Below are 14,884 nucleotides of genomic sequence, written 5' to 3'. Positions count from 1 at the left end.
TCTGATAAAATAGGCACGTCGTAATAATAATATTAGCATTTTCAATGTTTTCCTCGTATGGGCCAATTATATCGTAATAATACTCTTAATCCATTATTAGTAGAGGGGTTGGGCCATTGGTCCAAAAAGGGGGCCAAAATGAAAATCCCACCCAAAGTTGCCTAAAAATGTAAGGGAGGTCCAATGTGTCAGTTTGGGGGGTCAAAATTACGTAAAGGGCCCTTAGAAAATAAAGTATTTACCGTTCATGCCATCGAAAATTACAAAATTGCCATCGGAAATTCTCGGGAAACGATTTTTTTCTGAAAAATAATCTGACAACCCGTCCATCAGAATCTGTACTGTTCAGAAAATTACGGAACAGCCACCGAAAAATTTTCGGAAAACAAAATTTTTTTCGGGAAATTATTTTATTTACTGGAAATTTTTTTCTGTACTAGACATTTTTGCTGGGCGGGAATGTGAGATTTCGTAAAAAAATTTGAAAATTTGGGCGGGAATTTGAAATTTCGTTTGAAAATTTCAAAACTTCGAAAAAAATTTTTGTGACCGGGAAATTATTTTATTTACTGGAAATTTTTTTCTGTACTAGACACTTTTGCTGGGCGGGAATTTAAAATTTTCAAAAAAATTTGAAAATTTGCCCGGGAATTTGAAATTTCGTTTGAAAATTTGAAAATTACAAAATTTCGAAAAAAAGATTTCGTTTGAAAATTTCAAAAAAATTTGAAAATTGGAATTTTTTGTGTACGGGAAATTATTTTATTTACCGGGAAGAAATGGTTTGCTGGGCGGGAATTTGAAATTTCCTTTCAAAATTTCAAAACATTTTTAAACTTTGAATTTTTCGTGTACTGGTAAATTATTTTATTTACCAGTCATTTTTTTTTCCAGGAAAACGTCAGCATGTCTTGTCCAAGGGCAAGAGGGGAATAAAAAAAAAAACTGACATTTGGACCTGCAACTAATTTTTGGGTAAGAGTGGATTTTTTTGGGTTTACCCCCCAGATTTTGGACTGTTGACTCAAAAATCCTTATTAATATAATTCGTACTTGGGAAAAAAAGAAAAGAAAAAAGTATTTAGTGGTGTCCCTAAATCAAACACCATATATAAATGCTACAATTTCAACTTTTGACATTCCAAGAGGAGCAATGACGATCTAATGAATTAATTGTCCGTTTACCAAAAAGAAAGACCCTCGTTTCAACAAAAAAAAAAAAAAAGAAAGACCCTCCATAAAAACCAATACATGTAAGAAATCCAGATTTTCATCCACACCACCGATAATCCCTCAACTATCAATTTTTTTCAATCACTTCTGAACAATCTTTGGAAGGAATTTCATTATCTCTCAGACACAAATTAATTGAAACCCTAATTTCATCAGTTAGGCCTGGTAGGAATTTGAATGAACTAGCTATTTATTATATCCGATCGCCATGAAATCAACATTATTGCCTACACATAGATACGCAGCAGGAGCTCTGCTTGCTATTGCTCTTCATCAAGCTCAAATCCACCAAACTCGACCTTTAGGTTCATCATCTACAGATGAAGAACCAACCGAAGAACGAAGCAGCAGTGGTAGCAGTGCTGATTCTGTATCAGAAGATCCTCAGCTGTGGATCCACGAAAGTTTTGGTCTGCTTCGCCCTGTTTACAGGTTCTTCTCTTCTTCTTCTTATAGCAAAAATTTGGAGGAATTTTCTTAAATGTATTTCATTTGATGTATTAGTTTGTCCTGTTACCTGAACTTGGGTTTGATTAAGCATCAAAAATTGAATCATGAGATTTTTCGGATTAAGATTGTTTCTGATTTTATCTTCATTTACTGTTTGTTCTTTTGTAACAGTTCCCTAGAGATAGATTCTGCCGCTTGGTCTGGACTGGAAGAAACAGGCTTGTCATCTTCAGCCAAGCATCACATTGGAGCTGTACGTTTTATTTATTTGTGTATTTATTTTAACTAGCATAAGAATAATTGTTGATATGGTTAAGATTTACAAGAGGTTCAATATATAAGAACAAAAATGGAATTTACGAAGTAGTAAAAATAGCATCCCAATTAAGGGTGATATCCTTATATGAAAGATGTCGATTCTTTCTCTTGGCCCAAATAGGATATAAGAGAAAGAATTGAAGTTAGGATGTTAGCCATGTTGATCCTCTCGCCCTTAGACGTAGCTCGATTCCTAGCTTTCCAGACACCCCCAAAAGTATGGCATGAGGAGGGAACTCTTCAGCTTTTTACGGTTACTATGAATCGGAGGAGTATCCCAACCACGCAATAAGCCTTTGGTGTCTCTTGGTTGTACCTATTCAACTTGAACTGCTTGAATGAAGAACTTCCAAATCGTTGAAGATAAGTCGCGATGTAGCAATAAGTGGTCCGTTCCTCTTTCTCCTTACACAAAATACATCAGACTACCTAAGTGCCTCTTCTATCAACTGATAGAACTCTCCGAAGGGAAGCCTTACAAGCAAAGAAATTGACCATCAAAGGTGTTAATGACTTCCATATTTGTCTTATTGGTAGATCACTAGGAGCATTAATGTTATTAAAGTACGCCACATTAACAAGATTTACCCAAGACGCCTTCCTCAATATCTGGTATCCAAAGGCATGTATCTTCTTCAGATGGTCGTACATAACTTAGAACTTCAAGGAGGGACACCATTTCATCTATTTCCCAATCACTGAGATGTCAACTGAGCCCCAAGTCCTATGCGACTCCATCTTCCTGGATAATGGAACATTAAAAAATACTAGCCTCTTGCTTATTAGACAAAGCATAAATAGTTGGGAACTCCACTTGAAAAGGTCGTTCCAATTTCTATACATCTCTCTAAAGTTTGATCTTCAACCCATCTCCCATTTGATGCTTGAATGTTTTGAACGCCAAGGTCTGGTTAAACAAACCTTTCCAAAAGTTTGATCTTCAACCCATCTCCCATTTGATGCTTGAATGTTTTGAACGCCAAGGTCTGGTTAAACAAACCTTTCCAAACGTGCAACCGTAAGGGTTCCTAAGCTTCTTGGTTTCCCATGACAGCATCGCAAACCGTTCTTCTCTTTAATAGTGGTAAACCATAGGTTATTTTCTTCCACACTAAACCACCACAACCTCTTGGACAAAGGTGTTGAGTTTATCACTTGTACTTTTTTGATACTTAAACCTCCTCGCCGAAGTGGTTCGGATATCAGGTCCAAAGCTACCCAATGAATCTTTCTTTCTTCCAACTTCTCATGCCATAAAAAGTTCTTCATCTTAGATTCAATAAGTTGTACCGCTGACATGGTCATTGAGAATAAGGATAAGTAAGTAAATAGGTAATGCCACCAATTATGCTTTGGTAAACACAAGCTTTCCTCCCTTGAAGAGGAATTTAAATTTTGAAGACGATAGCTTTTGATTTTTTACATTCGATCACTGTGTCTCGTGGAGCCTTTGATCTATATCCACACTCTAGAAGGGAGAACCAAAGGAAAAGAAGGAAGGTGCTCTACCCGGCAGCAAAACACTTCAGACAGATTCAACATAGTCTCCACACTGCTATAAGGAAGATCTACTCTTAGAGAAATTTACCCCGCGTACCAGGTTGACTCAAACCAAAACAACATGTCCTTATTCCTTAAGCTTGGAGATTTGATCCATAGAAGCATCCCGAAGAATGAAGTATCATCTGCAAATTGCAAGTGAGAAACTGAGGTACTTCTTACTATGAAGCTAAGAACCTCTTCTACTAGAAGAGAGAGAAAATGAGAGAGGGCCCCTTGACATAAGCCTCTCAAACTACACAATTTCTTAGAGGGAACCCCATTAACCAAAGTTGAAAATGAAGCTTTTGAAATGAGATTGAAAACCAGAACCCGCCATTTGTAACCAAAGGCTGTCCGCCCCATTTGTAACGAAAGGCCGTCCATTCCACAGAGTTGAATAAGAAGTCCCAACTAACTCTGTCATAAGCTTTTCCAGAATAGACTTTAATCACGACCTGTTTCTTCTCCGATGTTTTCTTGATCGTGAGTTGATGATTTCGTTAGCAACTAATATTCCATCTGATATATGTCTGCCAGAATAAATGCACTGCAGCAATCAATGAAGCCTCCTTTATTTCTTAATTTTCCCTTAATCTTATATTCTTATGAAAGCATTTAAAAAATGTTAGGTTATAATTATGTTTCATGATACTTCTTCTCGATAAATCTAGAAAACTCTACACTTAAAGCAGAAAAGAAACTTGAAAATCATAAATTAGAATCTTCTTACTCGAAATGATGTTAGATGAACATTGGCGTCCAGATTTTGCAGTGAAGTGGTAAGGAGGTTCTGTTCCTCATAGTTCAGGTGGAAGTTGTTTCTTTGGCATCTGAATTTTGTTCTTGTGTAACTTAGAATCTAAATTCTTCGGGTGGAGTTGTATTTGCTTTACTCGTCAGTCGAGTAAGATCTTTTCTTGTGAAAGGCCAGATTATATCAAATGCTCAAAAGGCAAAAGATTTGGAGTAGTATTACAACAAAAGTATGCTGAATTTGTGCCGAAGGTCTGATTCAAGTTGCAGGTGTACAAGTCTTTTATATTCTTAAACTTGTAAACTTTGCTTATGAATTCCTATTTGGTGTATCATAAATATGATCTATCCTTTTCCCAAAAAATGTTTCCTTGTTAATAACCTATATTCATCATATCTTAGTTTCTCAGGTTACTATCAGAAGAAGATGGTGAATCTTCTTCGGGTAGGTTGGAGCAAGAACTTGCTTTGGCGAAAGCTGTAGATGCTATGGAAATGAGCATCGAATCTACTCCGGGTTTAATGGATAAACAGCAGAAACACGACTATGAATACCGCAAGGAAAGTTTTGACGATAAGAATCAAGCAGCATCTGGAGCATCACATATGCCTTCTGAAGTCTTGCAGCAATTAAGTACTGAGACGCCCATCAAAGAGGAGACATCAACTGCATTGGACGGAAAATTCAATGAGGAACCTGTAGAAGAGATTACATTGCTTAACTATCCCAGGAAAGTGACAGCTTTATATGAGCTTCTTTCTGCTTGTTTAGCAAGTTCAAATGACAGTGACAAGAATCAGTCTCGCCCAAGGAAAGGCTATGATGCTCGACATCGTGTGGCTTTACGTTTGTTGGCTACATGGCTCGATGTGAAGTGGACAAAAATGGTTTGTCTACTCATACTAGTGATTCTTCATAGCATTTCATTTGCATACTATTATTGTTGTCTTCTATTTCGCTTGAACTTTATGTCGTGAGAGGATATACTAAAAGTCTAGCAGATTTCAGAATCTGGGTTTTGTTCCACATAGTTATTCCTTCATTTAGGAAAGTTATCGTTGACGTTGATGGTTAAATATTGATCGAACTTCTTCCATCTGTAAGTTGTACTCTGATGATGGTTAAAGTAAGTGATCTTGTATTGCATCAGTGGATCTTTACAGTTTGATGTGTATATCATAGATTTTAAACGGGTATTTGTCAGGAAGCTATGGAGGTAATGGTTGCTTGCTCTGCAATGGCTCTAATGAAAGAAGAAGAACAAAATGCCCAAGACACAAATTCACCTAAAGGAAAATGGGCTGCATGGAAACGTGGAGGTATAATTGGAGCAGCCGCATTGACCGGAGGAACTTTGTTGGCCATCACTGGTGGTAAGACATCTCCAATTTTCTTCCCGAAGTTAGGTTTGTTATGCATAAATGATTTTTGTCTTTCTGCTTAAACTTTCATTCTTCAATAGGCCTGGCTGCTCCAGCAATTGCTGCAGGATTTGGTGCTTTAGCTCCAACATTGGGTACTCTTGTACCAGTGATTGGAGCAAGTGGATTTGCAGCAGCAGCAACTGCTGCAGGATCAGTGGCTGGTTCTGTTGCTGTAGCTGCATCATTCGGAGGTAAACAATGCAGCTTGCATGTGTTTTTTTTTTTTTTTTGTTTTTTTTGAAAATTTGAATTAATATATTAAAAGAAGAAAAGAAACTGTACAAGATTTAGGGAGGCTAATGGATCTCTCACGACATCCATGCCTCCCAATTACCCACTACATCGACATAAGATGAGTGCTTGAACTTAGACAAACATTTAGCCCCACTCAAAATCGTTCCTTTTACATCGTCCACATCTAGGCTTGTGGCTGTAATGGATTCTTTGAAAATCTTGTTGTTACGATCCTTCCATAGATTCCAAACAATTGCCACCGGTACTAGATCCCAGATATCCTTCTTCGATTTTGGCTTGCGGAGCCCTTCCCATTGTTCGAACATCTGATTGGAGTTTGGCCTACACCATTTGGTCTTAAGAGAGGATAGAAAGTAGGACCATAAGTTATCAGCAACCTCGCAATGTAGGAAAATATGCTCTGTACTCTCTTCTTCTGCCTTGCATACGATGCACCGGTTAGCAAAGGAAAAGCCTCTTCTCTTTAAAACATCCACAGTTGGGATTTTATGAATGAAGGTGGCCCAAAGAAAAAAGCCAACTGTAGGAGGAAAGCTTTTGTCCTAAGGACTTTGAGGAGGGTAGGGTGAATGACTTGATCTCCTGTCTCCAGAAGAGAGTAACATTTCTTCACTGTGAGCTGCTCCTTTTCCTCTTGCCTCCAAACTCTCTTGTCTTGCATAACTCCCAACCTTGTGTCTTGGAGAACCTCTAATATTCAGAGAAAGGCTGGATCTCCCAGTCATTAAGGTTTCTTCTAGTGTTGATCTCCCATATCTGCAGCTCCTTATTGTACATCTTGCTGACTGTTGCCTTTTTGTCCGAGGATAGGGCATAAATTTGAAGGAACCGATCTTTCAGAGTACTAGAACCCAGCCACACTTCAGACCAGAATTGAATAGACTCTCCATACCCTTGGTGATGCTACGGTATTACCTAAGAAGGCCTTGAATGCCTTTCCATGCTCCATAGCCATGAGGAGTGTTTTTATCTCTATCTTCCCAAAGCTCAGGCTTTCTACCATACTTATCGCCAATAATCTCTTTCCACAGTGAGTCTTGTTCTTGATCGAACCTCCACAACCATTTGGTAGAAGAGCCTGATGCCTGATTCATGATTTTCAAATTTTTGATGCCCAAGTCTCCTCTGTTTATAGTCGAAGTAACAAGCTTCCATGCTGCCCAATGCATTCTTTCCTTATTCGATTTACCATTCCATAGGAAATTACACATTTTCTTATCAATAGAACTCCCACAGGGATAGAGAAGAGAGATAAGTAATAAGTTGGAAGGGCTTGAAGAACAGATTTGATTAAAGTTATCTTACCTCCTCTAGAGAGGGCATGACCTTTCCAAGCCGCAAGCTTCTTATTAACTCTCTCTAAGACTGGATCCCAGAGGGCTTTAGCTTTATATCTCTGACCCAAAGGAAGCCCCAAATAGGAGGTCGGGAGCATTCCCATTGGGCAACCGAATCCTTTGAGAAGTTCATGGTTCCGATTTCCTTCTCCCACTTTAGTAGCTTCATAGATGTAGGATTTGTTCATATTGACCTTCAGACCCGAAGCAAGCTCATACCAGATGAGAATATCCCTTAGTTTCATAATATGAACTTGGTTTTCATCAAGGAAGAATAAGGTGTCATCCGCGAACTGAAGATGATTGATGCGTCGACTGGAGGAAGCGACCTGAAAACCATTAATCCAATCCTTGTCTTCAGCTTGTTGCATGCATTGGCTGAGGACTTCCCCGCCAAGAGAAACAAGAGAGGGGATATAGGATCCCCTTGTCTAATACCTCTCGAGCTCTGGATAACGGTGGAAGACCTACCATTTATTAAAACTGAGAAGGTGGCATAAGAAATGCACGAATATATCCAAGATCTCCATTTGTATCCGAAGCCCGTACGGTCCAAAATTTGGTAGAGAAAGTCCTTATTCACACGATCATAAGCTTTCTCAAGGTCAGCCTTGATAATAAGACCCATCCTACCCTCTTTCCTTCTAGAATCAATCAATTTATTAGCAATGATAACACCATCAAGAATTTGTGGACCACTAACAAAAGCAGCTTGGAAAGGAGATATAAGCTTGTCCATAACTCTGGCCATCCTAGAAGCTAGCACCTTCGTTAAGATTTTATAAGTACCTCCCGCCAAACTAATAGGTCTGAAGTCGGAGAAGGATGAACTGTTTTTCTTCTTAGGAATTAGCACGATAAACGTTTGATTCAATCCCCAGTGAAGAGACGCAGTCCTTGAGAAGTCGGCTACCAGCTCCATCATCGCATCTCTGATAATATCCCAACACTTGCTATAGAAGGAGATGGGTAAACCATCCGGGGCCTTATCCTTTGCCAACTCAGAAATGGCAAATTTCACATCTTCCTCACAAATATCTCTTTCTAACAAGTCTGCCTCTGCTGAAGATATTCTAGGAAGAAGCATATCCTCAATACCCGGTCTCCAAAATCTTGGCTCATAGTACACGTTACTAAAGTGATTCACAGCTTCTTTCATGATGTTCTCTTCCGTAATGATGGCCCCTTCTTCCTGAATGATGATGCTGATGCGATTTTGACGAGCTCTGCACTTTAGAATCCTATGGAAGTACGAAGTGTTCTTGTCACCTGCTTTAAGCCAAACGGATCTTGATTTCTGCCTCAGGCTCACTTCCTCCAAACCCATTAATCTTTCTAAGTCTTCAACTCCTTCCGAGAACTGAAATCCGCTGCAGACAAGCTTTGAGTTTCCTCCATAACATCAAAATTATATATGTCTGATTGAAGCTTAGAGAATTCCTGGTTGAACTTACTGAATTTATCCCTAGACCATGGTTTTAGCTTTTCTTTAACATACTGAAACTTCCTTTAGAAAGAGTGACAAGGAGAATCCCCCAAAGAGGCTTCATTCCACCGGGCCGAGATATTAAGGATGAAATCATCTTCAAGCATCCACCGAGAATCCCCCGAAGAGGCTTGCATGTGTTGATTACTCTAAGATCATGAATTTGGCAACTTTTACAAAGTTTAGCATGTAATTTTGCAACTCTAATTATTCTTGGCTGTAAAATAGTCAAACTCTTAATATCCATGGTATCTGAAGTTCGCAACCTGAACCTTTCAGCGGAAATTGAGCCGAAGCCCCAAATTTGGGCTGGTCTTGGTTAAAAAGGCATGTTGATGTTTGTTTAGGCTTGGGCTTCGCTTTGGAAACCTTTCCAAAACCTATGCAAACTATGTGCAACATATGGGTGAATTTGTGGAAGCCTTACTCGTGCAAATCTGTGCAGACCCGTGGAAACGTAACATAAGAAGGTGAAGCCTAAAAGAACTGATGTATCCTTTTTAGCAAAGGAAAATTTGTCTTCGGGAGTTCTCGTCAATTTTGGTTTCTCTAAAAATGGTTTTTTCTCCTTTTTGGTTGTTTTACTTGCTGCAGTTGTATCTGTCTACCATATCCAGTCTCATAATTAGCTCTCAAAGTAGATTTCTTAAATAAAGTAAATCGAGAATTGATTTTGAACTATAAGCAGCTCTTTCTAATATCTGTTGTAATTTACTCAATCTTGTATTCACCAATTTGGTTGAGTTAGAGGGGTAACTTCGCTATGTGTTAGATAAACTCTAAAATATAAATTTTCCATCCTTCGGTTAGGACCTATTAGAATTTTGACATAAGATGACCTATTTATCATTTAATTCTTAATATCACGAGTCATGAAGAATCACCTTATAAAATAACTTGAAGTGCAAAATTCTTTTCTAGACTGATATTTTTGTCGTGTTACACACACGAGACTGAACATGCAGAAAACTAGAAAAGTATTCTGAGGGTTGTTTTTGTGCTGTACCATGATTCCCTGATCATGAATATTTATATGGAGTACCGTATATCCTTATGTTGGACACGTTCCAAATCTAATTTAATACTTATTGAAGGGAAAATTTTGTCGGATATCAATACCAACTTTCCTAGAGCCCAACAATGCAACTAAGCCAACTACAGGTTCTTTCACATGGAGGGACATAAGGTCTGGAAATACAAGTTAAGTTGTTGATTATTAAGATAAATGTCACATGGAAGTGCAGCAATTGCCCAAAGGCCCTAAACAATTTGTTAAGTAGTTTGCTCTAGGGTAAGTCACCAGTTTTTGGATAATCATTATACTTTCACCTTATTCACCCATAACCTAATCAGTTCTGCAGGGACTTGCAGTCGGTTAATTGTTGTGTAACTATATGAGAAGGTGAAAACTATCAAAGCATTACCCTTCATTTTTATGTGAGATATGGAAGGACAGTGTCCATGTCTTTCCAATTGAAACTATTAAATTTAGATAGTAGTTGGATTCTGTCGAGATAGTGATTGTTACAGTATTATCTGCATTTTTAACTTAAACTTTGTCTGTGCATCCTAGCTGCTGGAGCTGGACTTTCAGGCGTCAAAATGGCTAGGAGAACTGGAAGCGTAGATGAATTTGAAATCAAATCTGTTGGAGAAAATCATAACCAAGGAGTATGTTTTCATAATGGCTACGAGTACTGGAAGCATAGATAACAGGATTATGTGATATTTAATGTCCATCACGATCTAGTAGAAGTTGCCTTCTCTTCTTGTGATATTTTAATTCAGGGTCTCTTCTAAAATACTCTCTTTTTCAGCGCTTGGCAGTTGGCATTTTTGTCTCTGGATTTGTTTTTGAGCTGGAAGATTTTGTAAGACCTTGGGAAGGACAAGATAACTTGGAGAGGTACAAAGCTTATAACTATGTCTTTCCTCGTGTTTAAGCTGTGTAAGATGTTTCTTTATTTCTATATTCATCCCTTCTTGCCTTAGTATATTGTATCTAATTGGATTAGACTTTGAGTTAATTAAATGTGAATTATTTGTCTCACTTGTTCTGGTATTTGTCTTTTACTTGTTTCATAATTCTGGGCAGTACTTTCATTTGTCTAGAACCGTTGAAATAAGCAAAATGCATTTCTGTTTGAATATTGGTTTTAAACCATCCACCTGGCCGAGAACTTCAAACAATTTACGTCATTATCAAAACCTCATAATGCTGACTATTCAAACCGACCCAAGGAATCTGATGATTATTCCAGTTTATGATCCATCTTATATAATAATACTGTTCCATTATACATAAACATAACGGAGGCACTTGTAAGTTTTTGTCTTCAAGTAAGTGCTGACATCCTCATAAAATATCCAGGTATGCACTACAGTGGGAGTCCAAGAATTTGATTGCAGTCAGCACTGCAATACAAGACTGGTTAACTTCAAGTAAGTGCGTGTGGTAAATACATCTGAGTAAGCTGGTGGTCGTTTTTTATTTCTTTTTCAGATTTTGATTAGGAATCTGGGTTGAGATCTGAATTGACTGGGGTCAAGATCTGAATTGACTTGAGTCAAGATCTAAATCGACTCCGAGTAAGATTTCACAATGTTTGCTTTTTATCTGCCTTGATGCCATGGCTGACTTCTGATTTTGGGTCCACTTGAGTCAGACATAAACTAAGTCTTTTATTAAGAGCCCCTTATCTGATAAAACCTCAAATTACTAATGTCCCCTTGACAAAGAAGTCTGACTCAGACTCAAGCAAGTCAGATTCAGACAGTAAAAGAACAAACACCACCTAAGACTTGTATGACAAGCAGCATTTGATGTTTGCCTGTGCTTCAGGAATTGCAATGGAGTTGATGAAGCAAGGTGCTATGCTGACTGTGTTAAGTACACTTTTAGTTGCACTGGCTTGGCCAGCAACATTACTTGCTGCCACGGATTTCATAGACAGCAAATGGACAATCGCAGTGGATAGGTTTGTTCTTCACCTTTCTATCATGCATGTAGACGGTTTGCTGGAGCTGGACTAGCTAAGTTATGGATCATGTCATAAGATAACCTAGGTCAATTTCTTCCTTAAAAAATGATTCTGGCACTTCTCTTTGCAAAATCTTGAGTCTTTTATCTTCTCTGGTTAGACACACCTTTTCTTTAATTAGCTCTACAGATTTTTAGCTATTGCGCAACCCTGCATAGCCGAATAAACCACAAGGGACTCTGCGAGTGCTTTTATGTTTTATAAGAGAGACACGAGGAAACGAGAGTGACTAGCTAACTAACCTGGGATTGGGGGTAGACAATTTAGCTTGAGCCCACTGGTGACTCAGTGAGAGTTTTTATGTTAGACACCAGAAGAAGGGAGGGACTAGGGGACTCACTCGGGTTTGGCCACTTGGGGGTCGCCTGAGCAACTCAAACCCAAAAGTGACTCTGGGAGTGCTTTGTCTTCTATAGACACAAGAAGAAGAGATAAGTTTAGTTCTCCATATGTGATACGTGACTCATCTTCTTCTCCGCCTTCTTTGTCTGTTTCTTCTTTGACTATTTAAGTGCAACCTTCATCTGAAGTTCTTCGGAAGTTCTTGTTTCTTCTTTTATTATTAATCTATCCTTTGTGCCTCCAATTTCCAGATCAGATAAAGCAGGAAAGCTCCTGGCTGAAGAAGTTCTATTGAAAGGATTGCAAGGGAATAGGTATTAAATAAGGAAATTATGTGAATTTTTCTTCTTGGAAGGATCTTCTGAGTAAGACATTGATATGCCAAACATTGACTTGAGTATTTATTAAATCTCTCAGGCCAGTGACACTCGTAGGTTTCTCACTTGGTGCACGGGTAATTTTCAAATGTTTACAACGTTTGGCCGAAAAGGGTGATAATGGTAAATTTGGTTCAAGTAAAATTTTCCAAGTTTCATTTTCTTTTTCTTTTTGTTCATCTGGAGATGGATTACTCGATCCTAACGCACTTAATTGATATTGGCAGTTGGACTTGTAGAAAGGGTTGTTCTTCTTGGAGCACCTCTTTCAATCAACGATGAAAACTGGAAAACAGCTAGAACTGTTAGTACATATAATTTGCATCTCTTAGCTACTTATTTCAAGAATACGAATTTCTACCACAAGTCATTCTCATATTGTCTGCTTTAAACAATTTTTTCAGCTTTTCTTTTTATCAGTTTTTTTTCCTGCAGATGGTTTCGGGGAGATTCGTGAACTGTTATTCCACAAGTGATTGGACACTTGGACTTGCTTTTCGCGCCAGGTATATTTTGAAGGCATCTGTAAGTTGAGAGCATTAGCAAATGTTTTGAGTGGTTCACTTTTGGATTAAGAGGTGGCTCGTTATAGGATCCATGGTTCAAGACGAAATCTTACATACATCTCAATACCAGCCATATGGTCCTTAATTTAAGCATGACCCATGCAAACTAACCTAGTTTCACCTTGTGCAACGTTTTTCATTGGCATTGGCAGTACCTACTCAAAAGGCCTAGCCTCTATGTAAGACAAGATATTATGTTATAACCCAGGTCTGAAATCGGTCTCATTGCCTTGCACATGAAACTTCCTTTCCACATCACAACGTGATAGAGCTATACACATATATACACCTACCCTAACTGGATTGGGTTAGGTTAAAAGCACTATAGTTTACCTAGTTATAGACGAGTACTTGAGTTTCTGAATGTTCATCTCTACTGCTGCTGTTTTTGGCTTGCAGCTTATTAACACAAGGATTGGCTGGAATTCAAGCTGTAAATGTTCCTGGAATTGAGAATGCAAGTATCGTAACCCTTATCCTATCCAATTCAACATAAAAAGAGCCTGATCCATTTACTTAATCACCTTTGTTACTTACCTGGTTTCTTTTCATGTAATTTCCCAGGTCGATGTAACAGAAATCATCGAAGGCCATTCATCCTATCTTTGGACAACAAGACAAATACTAGAACATCTTGAGTTAGATACTTATTATCCTGTTTTTCGAAGCTTTCCTGTCAAACCTGACAAAGAGAAAGAATCCAAGAAAGAGAAAGAGTCAGAGGAAGAGAAGGGATCTGAAACTTAGTTCTTTAGTGTGTATTTGTTCTCCCACAAACTTCCCTTTCCACAATTATGGGATATTTTCGAAACCACATTTTTCCGCCATCACAAATGGAGCAATGGGAGTCGATTCAGATAAGTGGCATCCCATAAATGGAATAGAAGTCAGTGATTCTCAATTTTCTCTATTTGTTTGTTAGTTTGGTTTCAGAAGAATTGAGCAATATTAAGTTAACTGTGTGGTTATGTGCAAGAGGTAACTCAAAAATCTATCATTATATATGTATGCATACTTATATGCTAGTACTGAGAGAATAAACAGAGATGAAAAGTTCACTCTAGTTAAATTATGGAGTTTTATCTTGAACCCAGAAAAACTTCTGAGCAGTTATATTTTTCTTGTAAAAATGTTTGTAAACAAGATGAACGATATAGGTTTTTTTTGGGCCAATTTGTCTTGTCCTTTTTGAATGATTAAAGAGTATCAACAATGTTAGTACTCACTTTGAAACTGAAACCAAACAAGTATGTGTTCATATGAACTTGAATGTGTGTTTGATTCTGGCTCTCTCACAATACTTCTGAATCTAGCCCAGCAATGGAAACAATTGTTGATCATGACTTTAGACTTTCTTGGTTAGTTCCAAAAGCACATTTTCCGAAGTATCTTCTGCTTTTCGTTACTAGTGAAAGAGGTTCTCCGAGAAAAGGCTACTAAATGATGCTATGCCCGGCGGTTTTCCCGGCCGAATCCCGGCCAGCCGAGTTGGCAGTCCTACCGGGCATAGCATCCTGCGTTGGCAGAGTGAAGAGGGTATTTTTACAAATTTTACAAATTGGTCCCTCAAGTTTTAAGCCTTTTAAGTTGAGTCTATTTTCAACTCAAAAGCAAAACACGGGATTTCACTCCCTCCATTCCCTCTTCCTCCAATAGCTAGGGCAAAACTTGATGCTATTCTCTAAAATCGATTTTAGCTAGGTTTTAGTTCAAAATCACTCGAGAAATACCTCTTCTTCACTCGATTCCAACCCCAGGC

General features: G+C 38.2%; 1 protein-coding gene across 3 annotated transcripts; it reads left to right on the top strand.

The window, feature by feature from the left end:
- The first annotated feature begins 1,039 nt into the window (after positions 1-1,039).
- Positions 1,040-14,298, top strand: LOC147538550 (transmembrane and coiled-coil domain-containing protein STS1-like). Of its 3 annotated transcripts, none has more exons than XM_086642363.1 (15): positions 1,040-1,665; positions 1,855-1,936; positions 4,699-5,184; positions 5,502-5,670; positions 5,760-5,912; positions 10,373-10,470; positions 10,617-10,705; positions 11,171-11,241; positions 11,642-11,777; positions 12,434-12,496; positions 12,600-12,682; positions 12,787-12,863; positions 12,995-13,065; positions 13,525-13,582; positions 13,690-14,298. In XM_086642363.1, the coding sequence occupies exons 1-15, from the start codon at positions 1,442-1,444 to the stop codon at positions 13,870-13,872; spliced, it is 2,043 nt and encodes a 680-aa protein (XP_086498489.1). In that variant the 5' UTR covers positions 1,040-1,441; the 3' UTR covers positions 13,873-14,298. The 3 variants fall into 3 exon arrangements, 2 of the variants coding, with proteins under 2 accessions (XP_086498489.1, XP_086498490.1); XR_015225785.1 differs by having other exon boundaries at positions 1,059-1,665; positions 12,995-13,114; positions 13,152-13,582; XM_086642364.1 differs by having other exon boundaries at positions 1,067-1,665; positions 4,707-5,184.
- The last annotated feature ends 586 nt before the right edge of the window (positions 14,299-14,884 follow it).

The sequence above is a fragment of the Eschscholzia californica genome, unplaced genomic scaffold (assembly GCF_041429995.1).
Source record: "Eschscholzia californica isolate CP2 unplaced genomic scaffold, dmEscCali1.0.p SCAF_5, whole genome shotgun sequence".
Taxonomy (NCBI): Eukaryota; Viridiplantae; Streptophyta; class Magnoliopsida; order Ranunculales; family Papaveraceae; genus Eschscholzia; species Eschscholzia californica.
Note: the sequence above shows the minus strand (reverse complement) of the source record. Positions and strands in the feature narration are given on the sequence as shown.

Coding starts and splice junctions, on each gene's coding strand:
- LOC147538550 (XM_086642363.1), top strand. CDS start 1,442: ATGAAATCAACATTATTGCCTACACATAGATACGCAGCAGGAGCTCTG. Junction 5,185..5,501: donor ATGTGAAGTGGACAAAAATG/GTTTGTCTACTC, acceptor GGTATTTGTCAG/GAAGCTATGGAGGTAATGGT. Junction 10,706..11,170: donor GGACAAGATAACTTGGAGAG/GTACAAAGCTTA, acceptor TAAAATATCCAG/GTATGCACTACAGTGGGAGT.